The sequence below is a fragment of the Caretta caretta genome, chromosome 5 (genome assembly GCF_965140235.1).
Source record: "Caretta caretta isolate rCarCar2 chromosome 5, rCarCar1.hap1, whole genome shotgun sequence".
In the NCBI taxonomy this organism is placed as follows: Eukaryota; Metazoa; Chordata; order Testudines; family Cheloniidae; genus Caretta; species Caretta caretta.
Genome location: NC_134210.1, coordinates 76,404,959 through 76,426,879, shown reverse-complemented (window position 1 = coordinate 76,426,879; position 21,921 = coordinate 76,404,959). Strand labels below are relative to the sequence as shown.

The 21,921-nt window shown below is 41.4% G+C and overlaps 1 protein-coding gene and 1 long non-coding RNA gene across 2 annotated transcripts in view; one reads left to right on the top strand and one right to left on the bottom strand.

Moving 5' to 3' along the window:
• Positions 1 to 2,136: 2,136 nt before the first annotated feature.
• Positions 2,137 to 15,706, bottom strand: LOC142072163 (uncharacterized). The gene is made up of 2 exons (XR_012668527.1): positions 15,546 to 15,706; positions 2,137 to 7,708 (listed from the first exon to the last, which is right to left on the bottom strand). It is a non-coding gene; the product is annotated as an uncharacterized LOC142072163 (long non-coding RNA).
• A 48-nt stretch (positions 15,707 to 15,754) lies between these two features.
• Positions 15,755 to 21,921, top strand: part of DTWD2 (DTW motif tRNA-uridine aminocarboxypropyltransferase 2) — a 191,449-nt gene continuing 185,282 nt past the window's right edge. Inside the window, exon 1 of the mRNA XM_048850130.2 lies at positions 15,755 to 15,903. Within this exon, the coding sequence (XP_048706087.1) occupies positions 15,755 to 15,903 (149 nt within the window). The remainder of the gene's footprint in view (positions 15,904 to 21,921) is intronic.

Here is a 21,921-nt window from a genome sequence, read left to right as displayed (position 1 = left end):
AGGGGAACAGATGAAGGGGAATTCTCCCTCATGGCTGGTAAGTCCAAAACTTCACTTAATACATAGGAATTTTGCAGGAAATGTACTAGAGCTACAAACAAAACAAAACTATTCCTCCCTCCCCCTGATATTACAATTAATTTTATAGCAGATGCCATTTCATTGAGGCTATGCTCCTCCGGTTTTGCAGTTACCCTTTTTGGATCCAGCTGCATTGTACCTATCCCAAAATCTCACACACTGCACAGCTATAATTTTACCTTTATGGTGCTTTAGCCTAAAGGTTTTATTTTAACTTGCAAGTATATTTTTCTAAATCAGATGGTATTTTTCAGTCAACTTTCAGTTTATTTGAGTCTATCACAGGGTGGCTGGCCCCCTAAAATGAAGCAGGTCCAGCTCCTTTGTGCTAGAACAGGTGGTCCCAGTTCAGTCAATTAAAAGGGCAGGGCAGCACCTAGGGCTATAAAGAGCCAGGCTGTCAGTTAGGAAAAGAAAAGGAGTACTTGTGGCACCTTAGAGACTAAGCAATTTATTTGAGCATGAGCTTTCATGAGCTACAGCTCACTTCATCGGATGCATACCGTGGAAACTGCAGAAGACATTATATACACACAGAGACCATGAAACAATACCTCCTCCCACCCCACTGTCCTGCTGGTAATAGCTTATCTAAAGTGATCATCAAGTTGGGCCATTTCCAGCACAAATCCAGGTTTTCTCACCCTCCGCCCCCACAAACTCACTCTCCTGCTGGTAATAGCCCATCCAACAGTTATGAAAAGGAAGCTCTATTTGAGTGATGACAGAGAGAATTTCAACAATGTAATAAAGGGGATAATAGCAGCAGCTACTGTAACCATACTTAAGATACTGAAGTACCCCAAAACTGAAAACTCACTTTCATGGTGGAATGAGGAGTGCAGAATGGCAGTTAAAGAAAGGAAAAAAAGCCTATAAGAAAGTGAAAGATACAATGAACAGTGGAGATCTAATGCAGTATAAAGGAAGTAAAGCAATAGCACAAAGAATTATAACCAAATCAAAGAAAAAGAATTGGATGCAGTATTGTGGGAGATTAAATAAAGATACTAAAGCAGAAATATACAGGCAAATTAAAATGAATGGAATTCAGAATAAGAGTAGTTTCATCTCAGGTCCAATCGGGACTGACAAAATAGTTAGAAGTTCTGATCATGAGAAAGCAGATGTTTCAGAAGAAACTTTCTGAGAGGACAGTAATCATGAAAATCAAAGTGAAGCTTTTTTTCCAGATTAAAATATGATTCATTGAAGAGAGGCATGAACTATTATGTAGCTGGGGAAAACATGAAGAACCTATACTGAATGGTTTTATATGTGGAACTTGAGAAAGCTATTGATATAAGCAAAAATCTGTCCTCAGGTGATGATAATATATGCAATATAATGTTCAGATATCTTTCTGAAAGCATTTTGAGGGTTCTTTTGGAATTGTATAATATTATATGGGAACAAGGAGCAACACCAGTAGCGTGGAAACATGCAGTAGTGATTCTAATAAGAAAACCAGGCAAATGTTCCAAAAAAGTGGATGCCTGTAGATTGACTGCCCTTACATGCTATCAGGGTAAAGTTATGGAGAGAAGAGTGAATGAAAGATTGGTTGCCTACGTGGAAAACAAGAGCATTATAGATAAGGTGCAGAGTAGTTTTAGGAGAGGAAGATGCACCATTGATCATATTGTTCAACTGGAAACTGAAATACAACAAAGTATGTGTGACGGGGTTGGTCACAGAGACCCCTTTGGGACTGTCACCTGACATGCTGGAATTACCTCTGAGCCGATTTTCCCTGCCAGCTTGGTACTCTAGAACCCTGCCTTGTTGAGCCAGACACGCAATCCTGCTGCAACAAAGACCCAGGACTGGTCCACGCCCCAAAGCCGCAGACTTCAACCAAAAACTGCTCAGCAGGTCACCTATCTCCAGCACCCAGACACCCAGTTCCCAATGGGATCCAAACCCCAAATAAATCTGTTTTACTCCATATAAAGCTTATACAGCGTAAACTCATAAATTGTCTGCCCTCTATAACACTGATAGAGAGATATACACAGCTGTTTGCTCCCTGAGGTATTAATCACTTACTCTGGGTTCAATAATAAACAAAAGTGATTTTATTAAGAATAAAAAAGTAACATTTAAGTGGTTTTAAGTAATAACAGATAGAATAAAGTAAGTCACCAAGCAAAATAAAGCAAAAACATGCAAGTCTAAGCCTAATACATTAAGGAACTGTTTACAGGTAAAATCTCACCCTCAAAGATGTTCCAATAAGCTTCTCTCACAGACTAGACTCCTTCCTAGTCTGGGCCCAATCCCTTCCCCGGTACAGTCCTTGTTCGTTCGAGCTCAGGTGGTAACTAGGCGTTTTCTCATGACTGGCAGCCCCCTTTGTTCCGTTCCACCCACTTTTATAGCTTTGGCACAAGGCGGGAATCTTTTGTCTCTCTGGGTCTCCACCTCACCTTCTAAATGGAAATACACCAGGTTTAAGATGGATTCCAGTATCAGGTGACATGGTCACATGTCCTGTGAGGCCGCAGCCTCCATTCTTCCAGGGCTGACCCACATGCACCCAAGAAGGTTTGCAAGTAAACAGATCATTTACAACCAATTGTCCTAGTCAATGGGAGCCATTAAACTTCCAAACCACCATTAATGGCCCACACTTTACGTAATTACAATAGCACCTCAGAGTTATGCTTCATATCTCTAGCTTCAGATACAAGAATGATAAATGCGTACAAATAGGAGGAATATATTCAACAGATTATAAGCTTTGTAATGATACCTTACAAGAGACCTTTTGCATAAAGCATATTCCAGTTACATCATATTCACACTTATAAGCATATTTCCATAAAACATATAGCGTGCAATATCACAGTATGGTAAACAAAGGTTTCATGAGGGATAACTTTCTAGATATTGAAAAAGCACATGACATGCTATGGAGGAAAGGCTTATTGTACAAAGTAGGTACAATAGGAGTAAGGGGAAGAATATACGGCTGATTAGAGAAATTTTGAGTAAATGGACCACGTAGGTCAGAATTGGGAAAGTTGCAATGAATATATGTAATATTAAAAATGGTACACCACAGGGAAGGGTTATCAGCCCAACCTTATTTAATATTATGATAAATGATCTTCCAAAACAAATAAGTGCTGGGGTAGGTGTCATTTTATTTGAAGAAGATTGTGCTCTATGAGTTAGGAACTAAAATACTGACATGAGAGAAAGAGAATCAACTAACTGTTACAGGAGACCTCAGACTGAGGAAATGCATGGGATTTCAAGTTCTCCATTGCTAAAACCAAAAGACTGTTCTTTAAAAAAAAGAAACACTACAAAGGAATGTAAACTGTATCTGTATGGAGAATGAATAGATATAGTTAAAAGATTTAAGTTTCTTGGGTTAATATTTGATACTAAATTACTCTGGAAATATAATATAGACCAGTGGCTCTCAATGAGAGGGAAGCGGACCCCTCAGGGTATGCAGAGGTCTTCCAGTGGGTACATCAACTCATCTGGATAGTTGCCTAGTTTTACAACAGGCTACATAAAAAATGCTAGCAAAGTCAGAACAAATGAAAATTTCATATGGATAATGACTTGTTTATACTGCTCTATCTACTATACACTGAAAGGTAAGTACAATATGTATATTTCAATCAATTTATGTTATTATTACATGGTAAAAATGAGAAAGTAAGCAATTTTTCATTAATAGTGTGCTTTAACATTTTTGTATTTTTATGTCTGATTTTGTAAGCTAGTAGTTTTTCAGTGAGGTGAAACTTGGGGTACGCAAGACAAATCATACTCCTGAAAGGGGTACAGTAGTCTGAAAAGGCTGAGAACTACATATGTAGACTGTGTTAAAGATAAATGTAAAGAAAAGGATCAACCTGCTTAAAAATATGTCTGGGACTAATTGGGGGACACATACTACACTGTAAGAAATGGAAGGATTGACTGAGCAAATTTTATTGAGTAAACTGGAATTCAAAAGCCTACTACAGAAAAATTTAAGAGGGATAGCAAAACATTTGGCTCAACAAGGAAAGAGGAAGAATATTTTTTGAATACCTAGAGTTAAGGATAATGCCTTCAGGTAGGAAAAATGAAGTGAATTTGTATTAACTGGCCATTATCGTTAAACAAAAATCTTGTCTGAAAAGTAAACACAAAGATGGACTATATGAGCACTGTAAGTAGAAGAAACAACTGATTGTCTGTTATGGGCTATGTAAGGGCTTTGATAAAGAAAGGGAAAAACTTTTTGAGGAATTTAAATGGCTTCAGGTAACAAAAGTTACATTATGTTTAGGGCTGTCAAGCAATTAAAAAAATTAATCGTGATTAATCGCACTGTTAAGCAATAATAGAATACCATTTATATAAATATTTTTGGATGTTTTCTACATTTTCAATATTATGTAATATTGATTTCAATTACAACATAGAATACAAAGTGTACAGTGCTCACTTCATAATTATTTTTTATTGCAAATATTTGCACTGTAAAAAACCAAAAAATAGTATTTTTCAGTTCACCTACTACAAGTACTTCTTTGCATTTTGTCAAATCTGTAGTGAAAGTGTTCTTAAAATGAATAACGTGCTGGGTCATTATCCGAGACTGCTATAACATGAAATATATGGCAGAATGTGGATAGAACAGAGCAGGGGTCATACGATTCTCCCTGAAGGAGGTCAGTCACAAGTTTAATTAATGCATTACTTTTTTTAACAAGCATCATCAGCATGGAAGCACGTCCCCTGGAATGATGGCCGAAGCATGAAGTGGTATACGAATGTTTAGCAGCGGTATACGAATGTTTAGCATACCTGGCACGTAAATACCTTGCAATGCTGGCTATAAAAGTGCCATGAGAATGCCTGTTCTCACTTTCTGGTGACATAAATAAGAAGAGGGCAGCATTATCTCCTGTAAATGTAAACCAACTTGTTTGTCTTAGTGATTGGCTGAACAAGAAGTAGGACTGAGTGGACTTGTAGGCTCTGAAGTTTTACATTGTTTTGTTTTTGAGTGCAGTTATGTAACAAAAAAACTACATTTGTAAGTTGCACTTTCACTAGATTGCACTACAGTACTTGTATGATGTGAATTGAAAAATACTATTTGTTTTGTTCATCATTTTACAGTGCAAATAGTTCTTATAAAAATAATATACACTTTGATTTCAATTACAACACAGATACATGAATATATGAAAATGTAGAAAAACATCCAAAATATTTAATAAATTTCAATTGGTATTCTATTATTTAACAGTGCGATTAAAACTGCAATTAATCGCGATTAATTTTTTAAATTGCGATTAATTTTTTTGAGTTAATCGCGTGAGTTAACTGTGATTTATCGACAGCCCTAATTATGTCATTTAGTCAAAATATTGGGGAAATGGGGTAGTGTTAAAAAGGCATTGCTACATTACTGAAAGACAGGGAAGGACGAGAGATTAAAAACTGCTAGAAATTAGAAATTATAGTTGGTGGTAGTAAACTATATAGTCAAGTCTGCTTTGCCCTGGGGTTGGGGGGGGGAGGGGACTGAAAAGGGGAGTAGAAACAGCTGAGAGTCCCTCTTGGCAGGGAGGCAGTGGGAACCTGCTTGGAGGGGTGGGGATGGGTCTCCAGGGAGAGTGTCCATCCCATGGCCTATACCCTCCAAAACGCTGGCCCATAATGATAAGGTACTCGTGCAAAGGGATTTCCGTGATGTAGGAGGAGAAAATGTCTGATGCTGCAAAGGTTTTTGGACATGGTTATGCTGATTTCAGTTCAGCCTTCACTGGGAAGATATGAAGATAATATGGTATGAAGATATGAAGTAACAAGATAATAATCACACACTATTCTGCTGCTGTGCTAATTTATGTAAGGGACACTTCCGCCTACCCAGTAATAGCTAAAATACCTAAAATTAATTATTTTTCCTTCAAGTCTGATGAGCTCAATGGTTGAAATGTATGACATGAATTTGAGCGATAGCAATGTATAGACTTGCTGTATAGGGGCTGGATCTGAAGGCTGCTTATAAAATGTTTAGGAGCCATAACTGTAAATAATATTAAATACAGCACATGAAAAGTTTTGGAGATAACATATCATGTTGTTATTATACTGTTGCTTACCATACAATTTGATTTTGTTCAGTGCTGAATGACGAACTCATTCTTATTATTTTTGTGTAATATAAATAGCCTGAGGGAATGCTAGCAGTACACTACTCCATGAGGCAGACATTCAGCTTTAGGAGCTGGCTAGTCAAAATAGAGATCAGGCACGTGGTAAGGGTTTGGAGTTGTATTATTCTGTTCAACTACTTTGGCTCTCTAAACCACTCTTTTTACTTCGAGAAAGGTTCCTGCACATATCGCTTAGCTGCATCAAGAATGGAGCAAGCAGGAAAACTGGTAACAATGTGCAACAACAATGCACTCTTCAGTCACATAGAGGAAAGGTTCTGGTTTTATTTTTGAAGGACTTCTCAAAAATCATGTTAATTTAAATTATATTTAAATACATGTTTAGTAGCCTCAAATTGAGGTTCTCAAACTTTTTCATGGAATGAAACACACATCATAGTAGTGAGATTGTTTCACAGACACCACCCTGACCATTCATGATTACCTAGGCTTCTTCCCACACATTCCCTCACAATAGAATACAGTAACTGATCACATGGATAAGTATATTAAGAAAGAAAATAAGAGCCAGCACCACAGCAGCAGCCAGCTCTCTATGAGCCATTAATAACCCACACACTACAGAGGTTAGGAAAACATAGTGCACAACAAATGCTCCCTTAAATAACAGAAGTTGAGTTGTGATTAAACAGACATTCAGGGTGAAATCCTGGCTCCAGTGAAGTCAATAGCAAAACTCCCATTGACTACCTCACAGAAAGGATTTCACCCTTCGTCTTTTTTGTATGTGGAGGGAAAGAGATGGACTGTAACTTTGTACAGGAGCCTTATTGCCTCACTTTAAGGAAAAACTGCAGTCACAGTTAAATGCTATGTTAGGCTGTCCAATCAGCTGGAAGTGAAGCGGGCTCTTTAAATCTAGGGTTTTTATTTCTCAACTCTCATAGGAGCACTTCTGACAAGTAGCACTGACAAGTAACAGAAAGAGAATCTGTAACTATCTCACAGACATGGAAAATACTGCCTACTTAGAATGATATTAAATTAAATTTGTTGGCCTATTATACATATAAATATAAAACAAAACAGAAATTGGATTAAGTCAAGGAAGTTAATTATTGCCTTATAAGTACCACTGCCAGAATTACGAGGACTGATTTTCTGACTGTTTTCCTATAAAGTTTCTATTTGTCATCTACAAGAGGAGCAATATGTACAATTAAAAATACAATAAAAATAGATTATGGGAGCCCACAGTAAGGGTGGGGTGGTAACCACTTCCACAGCAAAAGTTTCTGACAAGTAGTTGAGGAAGGGACACCTGGGAGGCTCTAGGCTACCCACAACCTCTGCTTCCTTTGCTGATCACTGCAGCAGAAACCTCTAACTCTTTTGCTAAACATTTTTGTAGGTCATGGAACCAAAAATCTGAAGCCAGATGGATAAATGAACAGGAAGTCTGTGTTCTGACATACAGTTATCTGTAAAAAGAAAAGAAAAAAAAGAAACTATGCAGATTTTTGTTTTATTAACCAAGTGGTGTACATTGGTGAGTATCCAACAAGCTGCTGTTAACCTGTGGCTTGGGCAGTGAGTCAGGAAAACTACTATTCACAGTCAGGCTGATAAAACATCATCTAGATCATTTCCCATTTCACTCTGATATTATACATATATGGTTATCCTCCTAAATGCTGCCCTTTACCTCTCAAACAAATACATATCAACTCTGAATGTCTCATTTGGGACCTCCCTTTTCTGTGAGTACCAGTGGTAACAAAAGGGGGTTTTCGGTAATTGCAAGCTTAGTAGTTGTTGATAAGCACACAGAGAAAGAGAAGGTTTAGAGGTAAATGCAGAAGAGAATGTGTGTGGAGAAAAAGGGTAGTTTCCAGCACAATTAGTGGACTTTCCATGTGAGAATGATATTCCAGCTAGTCACTAAACATGTGATAATGTAAGACCTCAGAAAAGGGAAGTCTCACATGAAAAACTGCTATCAACATATTACTCAGCTGCAAAAAGATGCAAATAAAAGTGAACAATGCAGTATATCAGAGTTCTGTTAGTGAGAATGAAATGCAAAACAAGAGCCTCCAATTCTAAAACAAACAATTTAAGTTACTTTACACACTGGACTTCTTACATAAGTAAAGGCCCTCAAATGTATTTGCAGGATCAGGGCCTTAATAAATGTAACTGTTAAACTAATTATAAATGCACAGAACTCAGGAAATTCAAACGTATGGTTCCCAAAGCAGCCATAATCTAACCATCTTGTTCGTTCACAGCATTTTGTTGTTAATTTGTAATTTAACATTGTAAAATGGGTTAGTGTGTAAAACTAACTTAAAATATTTTGTTATATTTGCATGTTCTGCTTTTATCAAATAAACAAAGAACTATATAATTACATGTATGTTCTAGAAACTTCTGAACCCATATGCTCCACAGGTGTGAAACTGTATTAGTATAAATCCACCTATGTCCAAGGAGACTACAATACACAGAATGTAGCATTATTACTTTTACAGATTATCTGTACAATGTAATCAATTTATCATTTATCTTAACATTGAATTTCCTGATAATAAAGGTTATATAAACTAATTATGCCTCATTCTACCACACCTGCAATATTACTGTCTTTCATCCGTTTCTTAGTTTTGGTCATTTCCCAACATTTAAGTTTTAGAAATCTGGGATGCTGGCATATCACCTGTCACCTTCGAACCCTATGAAAACTTAGCTTGTGATTACTATTACTTCCATTCCCTTCTTGCTGAAAATATTCTGCAAAAAACATGTTTATTACTTTTCTTTCACTCAGCTCTCTGCATATCATTTCCCCTTTCCATATAGGCTGAAAAATCATAAATATAGTAAAAGCTGTGTTATCCAGCATATTGTGGGAATGGGTGGTGCTGGTAACTTTAAAAATTCCGGTTAACTAAGAGGGAGGAAGTTTGGGTGCAGGAGGGGGCACAGGGCAGGAAGAGGTGCGGTGTGCAAGCTCTAGGAGGGAGTTTAGATGCGGAAGGGGGCTCGGGGCAGGGGTGTGGGAACGTTGTGGGGTGCCAGATCTGGATGGTGCTCAGTTTGGGCAGCTCCCCAGAAGCAGCGACCTGTCACTGCTGGTTCTAGGTGGAGGTGCAGCTAAGCTACTATGCGTGCTCCCTCCGCCCGCGGGTGCCACCCCGCAGCTTCCATTGGCCGAGGCAGTGCTCGGGGCGGAAGCAGTGCACGGAGCCGCACCTCCCCCTGGTTGGTATAGCTAATATCTTTGAGGAAATGGTTAAAATATGCTAGGAGACAAATGCTGAGTCTCCACTAGGGGACTAGGCCAGCATAGTTACACTGGCAAAGCATTTGTAGTATAGACAAATCCCTAAATGAGTATGACAGGTTTCAGAGTAACAGCCGTGTTAGTCTGTATTCGCAAAAAGAAAAGGAGTACTTGTGGCACCTTAGAGACTAACCAATTTATTTGAGCATGAGCTTTCGTGAGCTACAGCTCACTTCATCGGATGCATACCGTGGAAACTGCAGCAGACTTTATATATACACAGAGAATATGAAACAATACCTCCTCCCACCCCACTGTCCTGCTGGTAATAGCTTATCTAAAGTGATCATCAGGTTGGGCCATTTCCAGCACAAATCCAGGTTTTCTCACCCTCCACCCCCCCACACAAATTCACTCTCCTGCTGGTGATAGCCCATCCAAAGTGACAACTCTTTACACAATGTGCATGATAATCAAGTTGGGCCATTTCCAGCACAAATCCAGGTTTTCTCACATCCCCCCCACCCCCATACACACACAAATTCACTCTCCTGCTGGTAATAGCTCATCCAAACTGACCACTCTCCAAGTTTAAATCCAAGTTAAACCAGAACATCTGGGGGGGGGGGGGGGGTAGGAAAAAACAAGAGGAAATAGGCTACCTTGCATAATGACTAAGCCACTCCCAGTCTCTATTTAAGCCTAAATTAATAGTATCCAATTTGCAAATGAATTCCAATTCAGCAGTTTCTCGCTGGAGTCTGGATTTGAAGTTTTTTTGTTTTAAGATAGCGACCTTCATGTCTGTGATTGCGTGACCAGAGAGATTGAAGTGTTCTCCGACTGGTTTATGAATGTTATAATTCTTGACATCTGATTTGTGTCCATTTATTCTTTTACGTAGAGACTGTCCAGTTTGACCAATGTACATGGCAGAGGGGCATTGCTGGCACATGATGGCATATATCACATTGGTGGATGTGCAGGTGAACGAGCCTCTGATAGTGTGGCTGATGTTATTAGGCCCTGTGATGGTGTCCCCTGAATAGATATGTGGGCACAATTGGCAACGGGCTTTGTTGCAAGGATAAGTTCCTGGGTTAGTGGTTCTGTTGTGTGGTATGTGGTTGTTGGTGAGTATTTGCTTCAGGTTGCGGGGCTGTCTGTAGGCAAGGACTGGCCTGTCTCCCAAGATTTGTGAGAGTGTTGGGTCATCCTTTAGGATAGGTTGTAGATCCTTAATAATGCATTGGAGGGGTTTTAGTTGGGGGCTGAAGGTGACGGCTAGTGGCGTTCTGTTATTTTCTTTGTTAGGCCTGTCCTGTAGTAGGTAACTTCTGGGAACTCTTCTGGCTCTATCAATCTGTTTCTTTACTTCTGCAGGTGGGTATTGTAGTTGTAAGAAAGCTTGACAGAGATCTTGTAGGTGTTTGTCTCTGTCTGAGGGGTTGGAGCAAATGCGGTTGTATCGCAGAGCTTGGCTGTAGACGATGGATCGTGTGGTGTGGTCAGGGTGAAAGCTGGAGGCATGCAGGTAGGAATAGCGGTCAGTAGGTTTCCGGTATAGGGTGGTGTTTATGTGACCATTGTTTATTAGCACTGTAGTGTCCAGGAAGTGGATCTCTTGTGTGGACTGGACCAGGCTGAGGTTGGTGGTGGGATGGAAATTGTTGAAATTATGGTGGAATTCCTCAAGGGCTTCTTTTCCATGGGTCCACATGATGAAGATGTCATCAATATAGCGCAAGTAGAGTAGGGGCTTTAGGGGACGAGAGCTGAGGAAGCGTTGTTCTAAATCAGCCATAAAAATGTTGGCATACTGTGGGGCCATGCGGGTACCCATAGCAGTGCCGCTGATCTGAAGGTATACATTGTCCCCAAATGTGAAATAGTTATGGGTAAGGACAAAGTCACAAAGTTCAGCCACCAGGTTAGCCGTGACATTATCGGGGATAGTGTTCCTGACGGCTTGTAGTCCATCTTTGTGTGGAATATTGGTGTAGAGGGCTTCTACATCCATCGTGGCCAGGATGGTGTTATCAGGAAGATCACCGATGGATTGAAGTTTCCTCAGGAAGTCAGTGGTGTCTCGAAGGTAGCTGGGAGTGCTGGTAGCGTAGGGCCTGAGGAGGGAGTCTACATAGCCAGACAATCCTGCTGTCAGGGTGTCAATGCCTGAGATGATGGGGCACCCAGGATTTCCAGGTTTATGGATCTTGGGTAGTAGATAGAATATCTCAGGTCGGGGTTCCAGGGGTGTGTCTGTGCGGATTTGATCTTGTGCTTTTTCAGGAAGTTTCTTGAGCAAATGCTGTAGTTGCTTTTGGTAACTCTCAGTGGGATCATAGGGTAATGGCTTGTAGAAACTCGTGTTGGAGAGCTGCCGAGCAGCCTCTTGTTCATATTCCGACCTATTCATGATGACAACTCCTTTGTCAGCCTTTTTGATTATGATGTCAGAGTTGTTTCTGAGGCTGTGGATGGCATTGCGTTCCGCATGGCTGAGGTTATGGGGCAGGTGATGCTGCTTTTCCACAATTTCAGCCCGTGCATGTCGGCGGAAGCACTCTATGTAGAAGTCCAGTCTGCTGTTTCGACCTTCAGGAGGAGTCCACCTAGAATCCCTCTTTCTGTAGTGTTGGTAGGGAGACCTCTGTGAATTAGTATGTTGTTCAGAGGTATTTTGGAAATATTCCTTGAGTCGGAGACGTCGAAAATAGGATTCTAGGTCACCACAGAACTGTATCATGTTCGTGGGGGTGGAAGGGCAGAAGGAGAGGCCCCGAGATAGAACAGCTGCTTCTGCTGGGCTGAGAGTATAGTTGGATAGGTTAACAATATTGCTAGGTGGGTTGAGGGAACCATTGCTGTGGCCCCTTGTAGCATGTAGTAGTTTAGAAAGTTTAGTGTCCTTTTTCTTTTGTAGAGAAGCAAAGTGTGTGTTGTAAATGGCTTGTCTAGTTTTAGTAAAATCCAGCCACGAGGAAGTTTGTGTGGAAGGCTGGTTTTTTATGAGAGTATCCATTTTTGAGAGCTCATTCTTAATCTTTCCCTGTTTGCTGTAGAGGATGTTGATCAGGTGATTCAGGGGACACCATCACAGGGCCTAATAACATCAGCCACACTATCAGAGGCTCGTTCACCTGCACATCCACCAATGTGATATATGCCATCATGTGCCAGCAATGCCCCTCTGCCATGTACATTGGTCAAACTGGACAGTCTCTACGTAAAAGAATAAATGGACACAAATCAGATGTCAAGAATTATAACATTCATAAACCAGTCGGAGAACACTTCAATCTCTCTGGTCACGCAATCACAGACATGAAGGTCGCTATCTTAAAACAAAAAAACTTCAAATCCAGACTCCAGCGAGAAACTGCTGAATTGGAATTCATTTGCAAATTGGATACTATTAATTTAGGCTTAAATAGAGACTGGGAGTGGCTTAGTCATTATGCAAGGTAGCCTATTTCCTCTTGTTTTTTCCTACCCCCCCCCCCAGATGTTCTAGTTTAACTTGGATTTAAACTTGGAGAGTGGTCAGTTTGGATGAGCTATTACCAGCAGGAGAGTGAGTTTGTGTGTGTATGGGGGTGGGGGGGATGTGAGAAAACCTGGATTTGTGCTGGAAATGGCCCACCTTGATTATCATGCACATTGTAGGGAGAATGGTCACTTTGGATGAGCTATTACCAGCAGGATAGTGAGTTTGTGTGTGTGGTTTTTGGGAGGGGGGTGAGGGGGTGAGAAAACCTGGATTTGTGCAGGAAATGGCCCAACTTGATTATCATGCACATTGTGTAAAGAGTTGTCACTTTGGATGGGCTATCACCAGCAGGAGAGTGAATTTGTGTGGGGGGGTAGAGGGTGAGAAAACCTGGATTTGTGCTGAAAATGGCCCAACCTGATGATCACTTTAGATAAGCTATTACCAGCAGGACAGTGGGGTGGGAGGAGGTATTGTTTCATATTCTCTGTGTATATATAAAGTCTGCTGCAGTTTCCACGGTATGCATCCGATGAAGTGAGCTGTAGCTCACGAAAGCTCATGCTCAAATAAATTGGTTAGTCTCTAAGGTGTCACAAGTACTCCTTTTCTTTTTGTAAATGAGTGTGAGTGACAGACAGACAAGGTGTGTTAATCTTCTAAGTGAGGGCTCTTTTCATTGAGATGAGATAAGGAGGGGACAGTGTGGACTAAGACATGGTCTACACTTAAAAGTTAGGTTGACATAGCTCTGGAACTCAGGGGTTTGAAAAAATCAGCTCCCTGAGCACTGTAACTATGCCGACCTAATCCTTAGCGTAGATGTGGCTAAACTGACTCAAGAGTCCTTCCATTGACCTAATTATTGCTGCTCAGAATGTGAATTACCTACAGCAATGTAAAAAACCCCTTCCATTAGTGTAGCACCATAGCTGGGTTGCTGTAGTGCCTATGGTGTAGATATGGCCTAAGCTACCCATATTTTACTTCTTGCACCTATGTGGCTTACTAGTAAAGCAGTGTAAGCAATAGTCTTCCTAACTCAATAGTCTTTCAAGTTGAGTCGCCAGAAAAATAAATCAACCACATACAATAAAAGACTGCTTCATTTTAATTTATAATTTAAAAAGAAATTTTTGGCATTTTTCTACTGAACAAATACCTGTGTTTGCCCTGTGGATTTTGTGTGTGAGCTTGAATGCAAAAATACTTGCCATTCTGGACTAGTGCAAATTTTAGTAACAAACATCCCTGAGTTTTGGCTTTCAGGTAAAAAAGCATTTTAGTTCATATTTAATAATTAGGAATACCTACTACCACTGAAAAAATAAAGGTGTGGAAAAAAAATTTAATGTATTTACAGCCAAAGAGAGGCACCTGGGGAATGACACTTGATGCCATAAAAGATATTATGAGGCACTATCAATTTAAATGTCACATTATAATTAGAGATAAGGTGAATGAGGTAATTTTTTTTTTTTTGGACTGACTTCTCTTGGTGAAAGAGACAAGTTCTTGAGCTTACACAGAGCTCTTTTTCAGGTCTGGGAAAGGTATTCAGAGTGTCTCAGAAAAATACAAGGGTGGAACAGATATGTGTATAAGAGTTAACACACATTACAATCATTCCCGATGACACTGATAGTAAACACCTCTGTACTCATAGGACTAAAGGAGGGTTAGATTGTTCTAATAAGCTACAAAGCCAGTGTCTTTTTTTTTTTTAAATCCATGATTTTTAGTGTCTAGCACAGTTATTAATTTAAATTCCCAGGCTTATCTTTTAAAGGTGTTGTGCATGTGTCCACTGAGAACAAGGACTAAGGGGTCACACAAGGAGCTATTGTTTTATTAAAAGTGTTTGCTCACTGGGTGTTAGTCATAAAATGATGAAAGACATTATAAAGTTACTTAACTTTTAACAATAAGCTGAATTTATCAAAAATTAATTAAAATCCCCCCAATCTACTTTTCACTAATGGCCTGATCCTGCAAAGATTTGCACATAGAATATACCTACACTACAGAGTCTCCACCAGCATATGGTATAGCATAGATGCAGACCTATGTTTGTTTGCCTACATATAAATGCTAAAATAGAATAAAGTCAGGTCTGATTAACTCCAGTTGTGGACTACAATAATACATATTAATAACAAAGGAATTAAACTAATGCAGAATAACGCAGCCTACGTCCAGAACCAGCGCAGCCACTCATGGAGTTAACCCGGAGTAACTCTGGGCCAGTGCGGATAAACACACCTGCCCAGGATGTCTGGTCAGTTTCACTGTGGTGGGCACGACGGCAGCGCCCAGCTCTCACACGCGGCTGGCAAACAGCGTGCCCCGGCCTCGAACACTGCCCGGGAACCTTCCCCCGGGCGCGGCTCTGGCGCAATTCCAGGGGGGGGGCTGCGCAGCCTCCCCCCGCCCAGCCCCATCTCCTCCCCTCCTTCTCCGCTGGCATGGCGCCTCCAGACCGCGATAACCCGGTACCACCCCCACCCCCGCACACACAAGGCGGGAACAGTGACCCTACCTGGCCTTGTGATTGGTTGAGCAGCCCATGGGGACGGTCCCACGATAGGCGCTTGACCCCCCCGACACACACTCACACACGTGACGGGGGCCCTGCGGCCTTACCCGAGCTCCCCCCCGGCCGCCGCCTTTCGCGGCCTCTTAGCGCCACCTGGCGGCCGTCTCCCACATCGCAGCCTCGAGCAGCGGCTTTGCCCAGCCGGCGGCGAAATGGAGGCGGCAGCGGCTGGGAGCGAGGAGTCGGGCGCCGCGGAAGGGCCCGTGGAGACAGCAGCAGGGCGAGAAGATGGCGGCTGCGAGGGCCTGTGGGAGCTGCCGGTGGAGCACTGCGTGAGGCGGGCCGAGTGCGGGCGCTGCCGGTGAGGAGCGGGGCGCGGGGTCAGCCCGAGCCGGGCAGCGGGGCCTGGCGGCTGCGCCCCCTGCTGTTGTGGAGGGGGAAGCGCTGGGACACGGGGCGCTGTCTGCGCGCAGCTCTGCCCGCACCATGCGCGGGCCGCAGCGCGGGGCTCCGCCGGGTCAGCCTTGGGCGCGGCGCGGGACGGGACGTGCCTTCGGGAGCCCCGAGGCGGGTCTTCTCGGGTGTGGCGGGGCGCTGGTCTCCGCCTACTGCTCCTTTGCGGGGGGGCGGAGCCAGGGCGGGGGTTGCAGGTGCAAGTGTCTCTGCTGAGCCACGGGCGGGGGTTGCAGCTCTGCCAATGGCTGACCTTGGCCAGTCACTTCACCTCTCCATGCCTCAGTTTTCTCCTCTCCAAAAAAAAAAAAAGGGGGGGGGATTTGAGGTGGGTATTGCCTCTGTAAAGCACGGTGAGATGTACAGGTTGTGGGTTTTATACCGCACGCTTCACCTTAGCATCTGCACACATTCCACTGGTGCGGTAAGTGAGGGGGCCGCATTTTTGTTATGTATGTTCCCTTAGCCTTTCCCCTGAGGGAGATGTGTGGATGCAGATGGATGGGCAGGTACAAGGCAACAATAAGACTGTATTAGTCAGCTTTAGAGGCCCAACTCTTATAAGTGCATATAGATAGAGTTGAAATTACAGCAATAGCATTATAACCCCCACCTGCTACAGTCCTGCTGGTAACTCATGAGCCAGAAAGCTCAGTACCGAATGGTACATAAGAACGGTCAGACAAAGGCCCATCTATCCCAGTATCATAGAATATCAGGGTTGGAAGGGACCTCAGGAGGTCATCTAGTCAAACCCCCTGCTCAAAGCAGGGCCAATCCCCAATTTTTGCCCCAGATCCCCAAATGGCCCCTTCAAGGATTGAACTCACAACCCTGGGTTTAGCAGGCCAATGCTCAAACCACTGAGCCATCCCTCCCTGTCTATGGACAGTGGCCAATGCCAGGTGCCCCAAGGGAATGAACAGAAGAGGTAATCATCAAGTGGTACAAAGCACAATATTCTAGCTCCACAACTTGGGTTATAAGTTTATGTACATATTCCTAGGAAAAACTGTTTAGTTGCCTTAAGTAGTCATTTCTATCAACCTATGCTCTCCTGATTTTGATCAGTATACCCAAGTAGTATCCAGCAGATGCTGAACAGCTGTGAGGAGGACCTTAAAGCCCCAATCCTGCATGCACTTATGTGCGTGCTTAATATTCAGTGTATGTAAATGTGCAGGACTGCCCCAAAGCTATTAAGTCCTAAATCGGTGGATCATATAGTACCGTAGTTAAGTCAGAAAATAACCCAGTGTTGGTGAAAAATAACAGGAAATGGCATTTAAAAATAAAAAGACACGGCAGAACTAAGTTTGTGAAGTCTAGACTAGTACAGCGAACCTTAATTCTACTATTTAGTAGTTCTTGCTGTTATCACTTTGTATTGTCCTTGCATTATCGTGTTACTGCTTTCTCAGTGTCCTTTACTTGTATTTCCCTTTAAAGAAACACTGATATTTTATCTTAACTGTTCTTGATAGAACACCCTTGAAATGGTGTGTATCAGTATTTTTAAAAAATCTTTAAAACAGTTTCTTTTTTGTTGTCGTGGTGTGTTTAGAAGGATCTTTTGGGTCAATTCCGGAACAATATTGCCAAATGTGCTTGAGCTCCCTTCCAACGACACTTTTTCCTCTTCCTCTCTCTTCACACTTTCTGTCTCTTCAGTTCATATCACAGGATATGTCTGATTAAAACGCTACAGCAGCACAGTTTGTTTACCTTTGCGGGAGATACTGCTGCCTGCTTATTTACAATGTCACCTGCAAGTGAGAATAGGCATTCACATCGCACTTTTCTAGCCAGTGTTGCAAGGTATTTACAGGCCAGATATGCTAAACATTCATATGCCCCTTCCTGCTTCGGCCACCATTCCAGAGGACATGCTTTGATGCTGATGATACTCATTTAAAAAAAAATGTGTGAATTAAATTTGGAACTGAACTCCTTGGGGGAGAATTGTATGTCTCCTGTTCTGTTTTACCTGCATTCTGCAATATGTTTCATGTTCTAGCAATCTCAGATGATGACTCGGCACATATTGGTTTTAAGAACACTTTCACAGCAGATTTGACAATCGTGAAATGAGCATAATTAAAAATTTAATTCTCAGTGGTGAAATGATAGTTAATTAATATTTATTCAGTGGTTTGAGTTGCACTCTTCCAATATTGTTGATAGAAGGATAATCTTTCTGTAGTCAGAAGTCAGTTTGTCTTGTGTTCTGTATGTTTTTGAATTATAGTGTACTCTTTACTCCTGGGGGAATTCTGCACCACTGCACATGTGCAGAATTCATGTCCTCTGCAGATTTATGTGCTTCCCCACAGAAAAATGCTTTGTCAGGGAAGCTAAGAGAAGCCACAAGAGCAGTCATGCGACCCTGCCCAGCAGTATGTTTTGGGTGCCTAGGGCAACTGGCAGAGAGGTAAATCAATGTGGGTAAGGGTGCGGGACTGGGGAAGATTCGGCTGGTGGCTCCTACCCTGCGCCAGGCTCAGCTGCTAGGTCCAGCTGGGCTCTGGAGGATGGAACTTCCTCTGTCCCTGCACGGCATCCGGGGCTGGGTCAGACCCACCCCCAGATTTTTCTCCCCAGGCTGCAGGAAGCTCTGCAAACTCCCCAACCATCGCTCCTCAGCGGCAGAGATCACTGTATGGGGAGTTGCTCCCCCATCCACCCAACCCCCATGCATCCAGAGCCCCTCATACCCAGACCCTCGTGGTGAGCCTTACCCCCCCAGCCAAGAACTCCCCCTACACCTGAACCCCCCCCAACGACCTACCCCCACTCTGCTGAGTCCCACTCCCCCAGCATCTGGACCCCCCCACTGAATCCCCCACATCCCCCTGCTGAGTTCTGTTCCCGCCCACACACCCTGATCCTGCCCTGCTGAGCCCCAACCACCTTCACGCGGAGCCGCATTTGCACCCAGAATCACTCAACAAGCCCCTGTGCATCCAGATTGCCTCCCACACCCAGATTGTCCCACACAGAACCCTCTCAATCCACACCTGTATCCTCCCACACTAAGTCCCTCCACACTTGGATCCTGCCAGGCTGAGCCTGCCTGCCCACACCTGGCGTGTAGGGGCAGGGCCCTGGGGTGTTTTGTGGGGCAGGCTCGATCCTTGCGCTGTGTCAGGGTTGGATGCAGTCTCACTGCTGAGCCATGTCCCGTGGGGGAGCTGCAGAGTGACCTCCTACCTCTGTGCAGCCAGTTGCCTGTGCTCCCCAATGCTATACTGGAGCCTCCACATTTATTTGACAAATAAAATTTGCAGAATTTTAAAATATTGTACGCTGAATTATTATATTTTGGCATAGAATTTTTAATTTTTTGGTGCAGAATGCCCTCAGGAGTAACTCTTCAAAATCCCTTCCAATACCACTGTAAGTTGGTAGAATGTTTCGAAGTCATTTTAACCCATTGATTGGGGAGAAATCTTCAGTTATCCCTGGAGTTGTTGTGGATAATGATATAATACTGCCATTTAATGCCTCATGGTGTATTTTTTGTACAAAGAAATTTGTTTAGATTTATAAAATGTGCTTATCAAACATAGGCCTTATTTACAAACAAGTTACACTAATTTAAAAGTAAACTATATGTTGCATAAACCCATTTAAACATTTTTAGGCAAAGTGTTGCTTTCATTTTAACTAAATCTGTTTCTGCATGGTTTAGTGTAAATACTCCAATGTTTGTGTATAGACAAGGCCATAGTTAAGAACACCTACAGAAATAAAATACACAATAGTTGAAAACTAAGCCAAAAGCAGGAGTAATCACTGGAGCTATCTGGCTTTAGATTCAGGAAGACAACTTTACATTTAGAATACCATCTTCACAAACAGGGCTAGATATGTACTTTTTTTAAAAATGAAAATACAAGGTGTGTGTATATACATGCAAACTGCATAGAGTATATTAATAGATATAGCCCATGTCAGTGGACATCACAGATCTTTATGATCTTATTACGAGATGATGATTAAAGACTGTTCTAGGTTAGTGGATTATTGGTTTGTTGTATGTTCTTTTGATGCCAGTTCACAAACTGATTTTTACAATCCCCACTCAACCAAACGTGTTTTGGTTGGAGAAGCTATCAAGCTTGTTATAGGCTCAAAATATAACTCAATTGAAAACATGTATGCCTTGTTTGAAAACATGTCTATGGTGGGTCTAGCTGGGTAAACCATCAATTAAACTAGAATACTGGATTAGCTGGGATGGATACAATGTGAACTTGCCTGTCATGCCATTGCTCTGCCAGCTCTAGTCCAGTGAGCAACCAGATGATTGTAATTGACATAAGTGCTGTTCTCTGAAGCCTGTCCCTTTAAAATACAGGTTATCTATTTTGTATTAATATAAAGTGATTGCTGTCAATAAGACTAGCAAGTGTCTCAAGAAATATTTAACAGAACTGACTTTGCTAATTCTAACAAAATGAAAAGTAACAGCTATTGATTCTTTCACCACCCCCATCATCCCGCCCCTTCGTTTAATGAACTTGGAAAGAGCTTAACATTTAGATGTGATTTCTCATCACATATACATTTTTGAATTTTTTGATGATTGCAATTGGTTTGCCATTTTTAAAGATTTTTTTTTCTGAACATTTAAACAACCTGCTTAGCAACAGGGGTTTTTGTTTGTTTGTTTGTTTTAAATTGTAATCAAGAAAAGTAGATCCAATTTAATTTCTATGTCATTCTTGATAGCTATACTAAAAGAAACAAATCATATTCCCTTTTGAAATTTTGCTTTATATTTAAGCACAATTTCAATTTTAGGAGACCTCCTGTGGTCTCTTCCAACCCTAATCTTCTAAATGAGACCATGCAGATATTTTATTTTAAAATTATACTAAAATCCAAGCTGAGGTTTTAGGGTTAGGAAATGGTGCTCTTACGTAGACCAGTGCATTGCTGTTCCCTAAATGTAGTATGCTGCTTTAAAAAAGGTGGTTGGTCATATAAAAGAGGATGACATAAAGCAATATATAGCAATTTGTTGGCACAGATCTTGGTTAAAGGTCTGTAAAAGCTATGTGCACAGTTCTTCCACAAACTTCAAAGGGAATTGTGCATGAGAAGTATTTGCAGGAACAGGCCCTATAATTTTAACCAAGGAAAATTTAAATTATCTGGAATATCATCTGTAATAGATCTGTGTTCATGTGTTACTTGTGTGCTTGTGAATTGAGGTCTAGCAATCTGTGAAAGTAGTCCTAGGTATCTTTGTATGTTTGTGGAATAGGAGTAATAATTCTTGCTGTTGTGAAAAAGAAATCTTTTTAAGACAGCCATTGCTGCTTTTTATAATTGTCATACTGTTTGTTTTTATTAGGGCTGTCAAGTGATTAAATAAATTAATCATGATTAATTGCGCAGTTAATAATAGAATACCATTGATTTAAATATTTGTGGAAATTTTCTACATTTTCAAATATATCTATTTCAGTTACAACACAGATTACAAAGTGTACTCACTTTATAAACAAAAGAAACTGTACTTTTCAATTCACCTAATACACGTACTATAGTGCAATCTCTTTTATCATGAAAGTTGAACTTACAAATGTAGAATTATGTACAAAAAACCTCCATTCAAAAATAAAACAGCATTATCTCCCGTAAATGTAAACAAACTTGTTTCTCTTAGGTTTCAGAGTAGCAGCCGTGTTAGTCTGTATTCGCAAAAAGAAAGGGAGTACTTGTGGTCTAAGGTGCCACAAGTACTCCTTTTCTTTTTGTTTCTTTTAGCAATTGGCTGAACAAAGAAGTAAGACTGAGTGGACTTGTAGGGTCTAAAGTTTTACATTGTTTTGCAGGGTGGATTTGATTGAAATCATGATTTAAATCATTAGTCAGGAAGACTTGATTTAATCATAGATTTCTACATAAAAGTGCA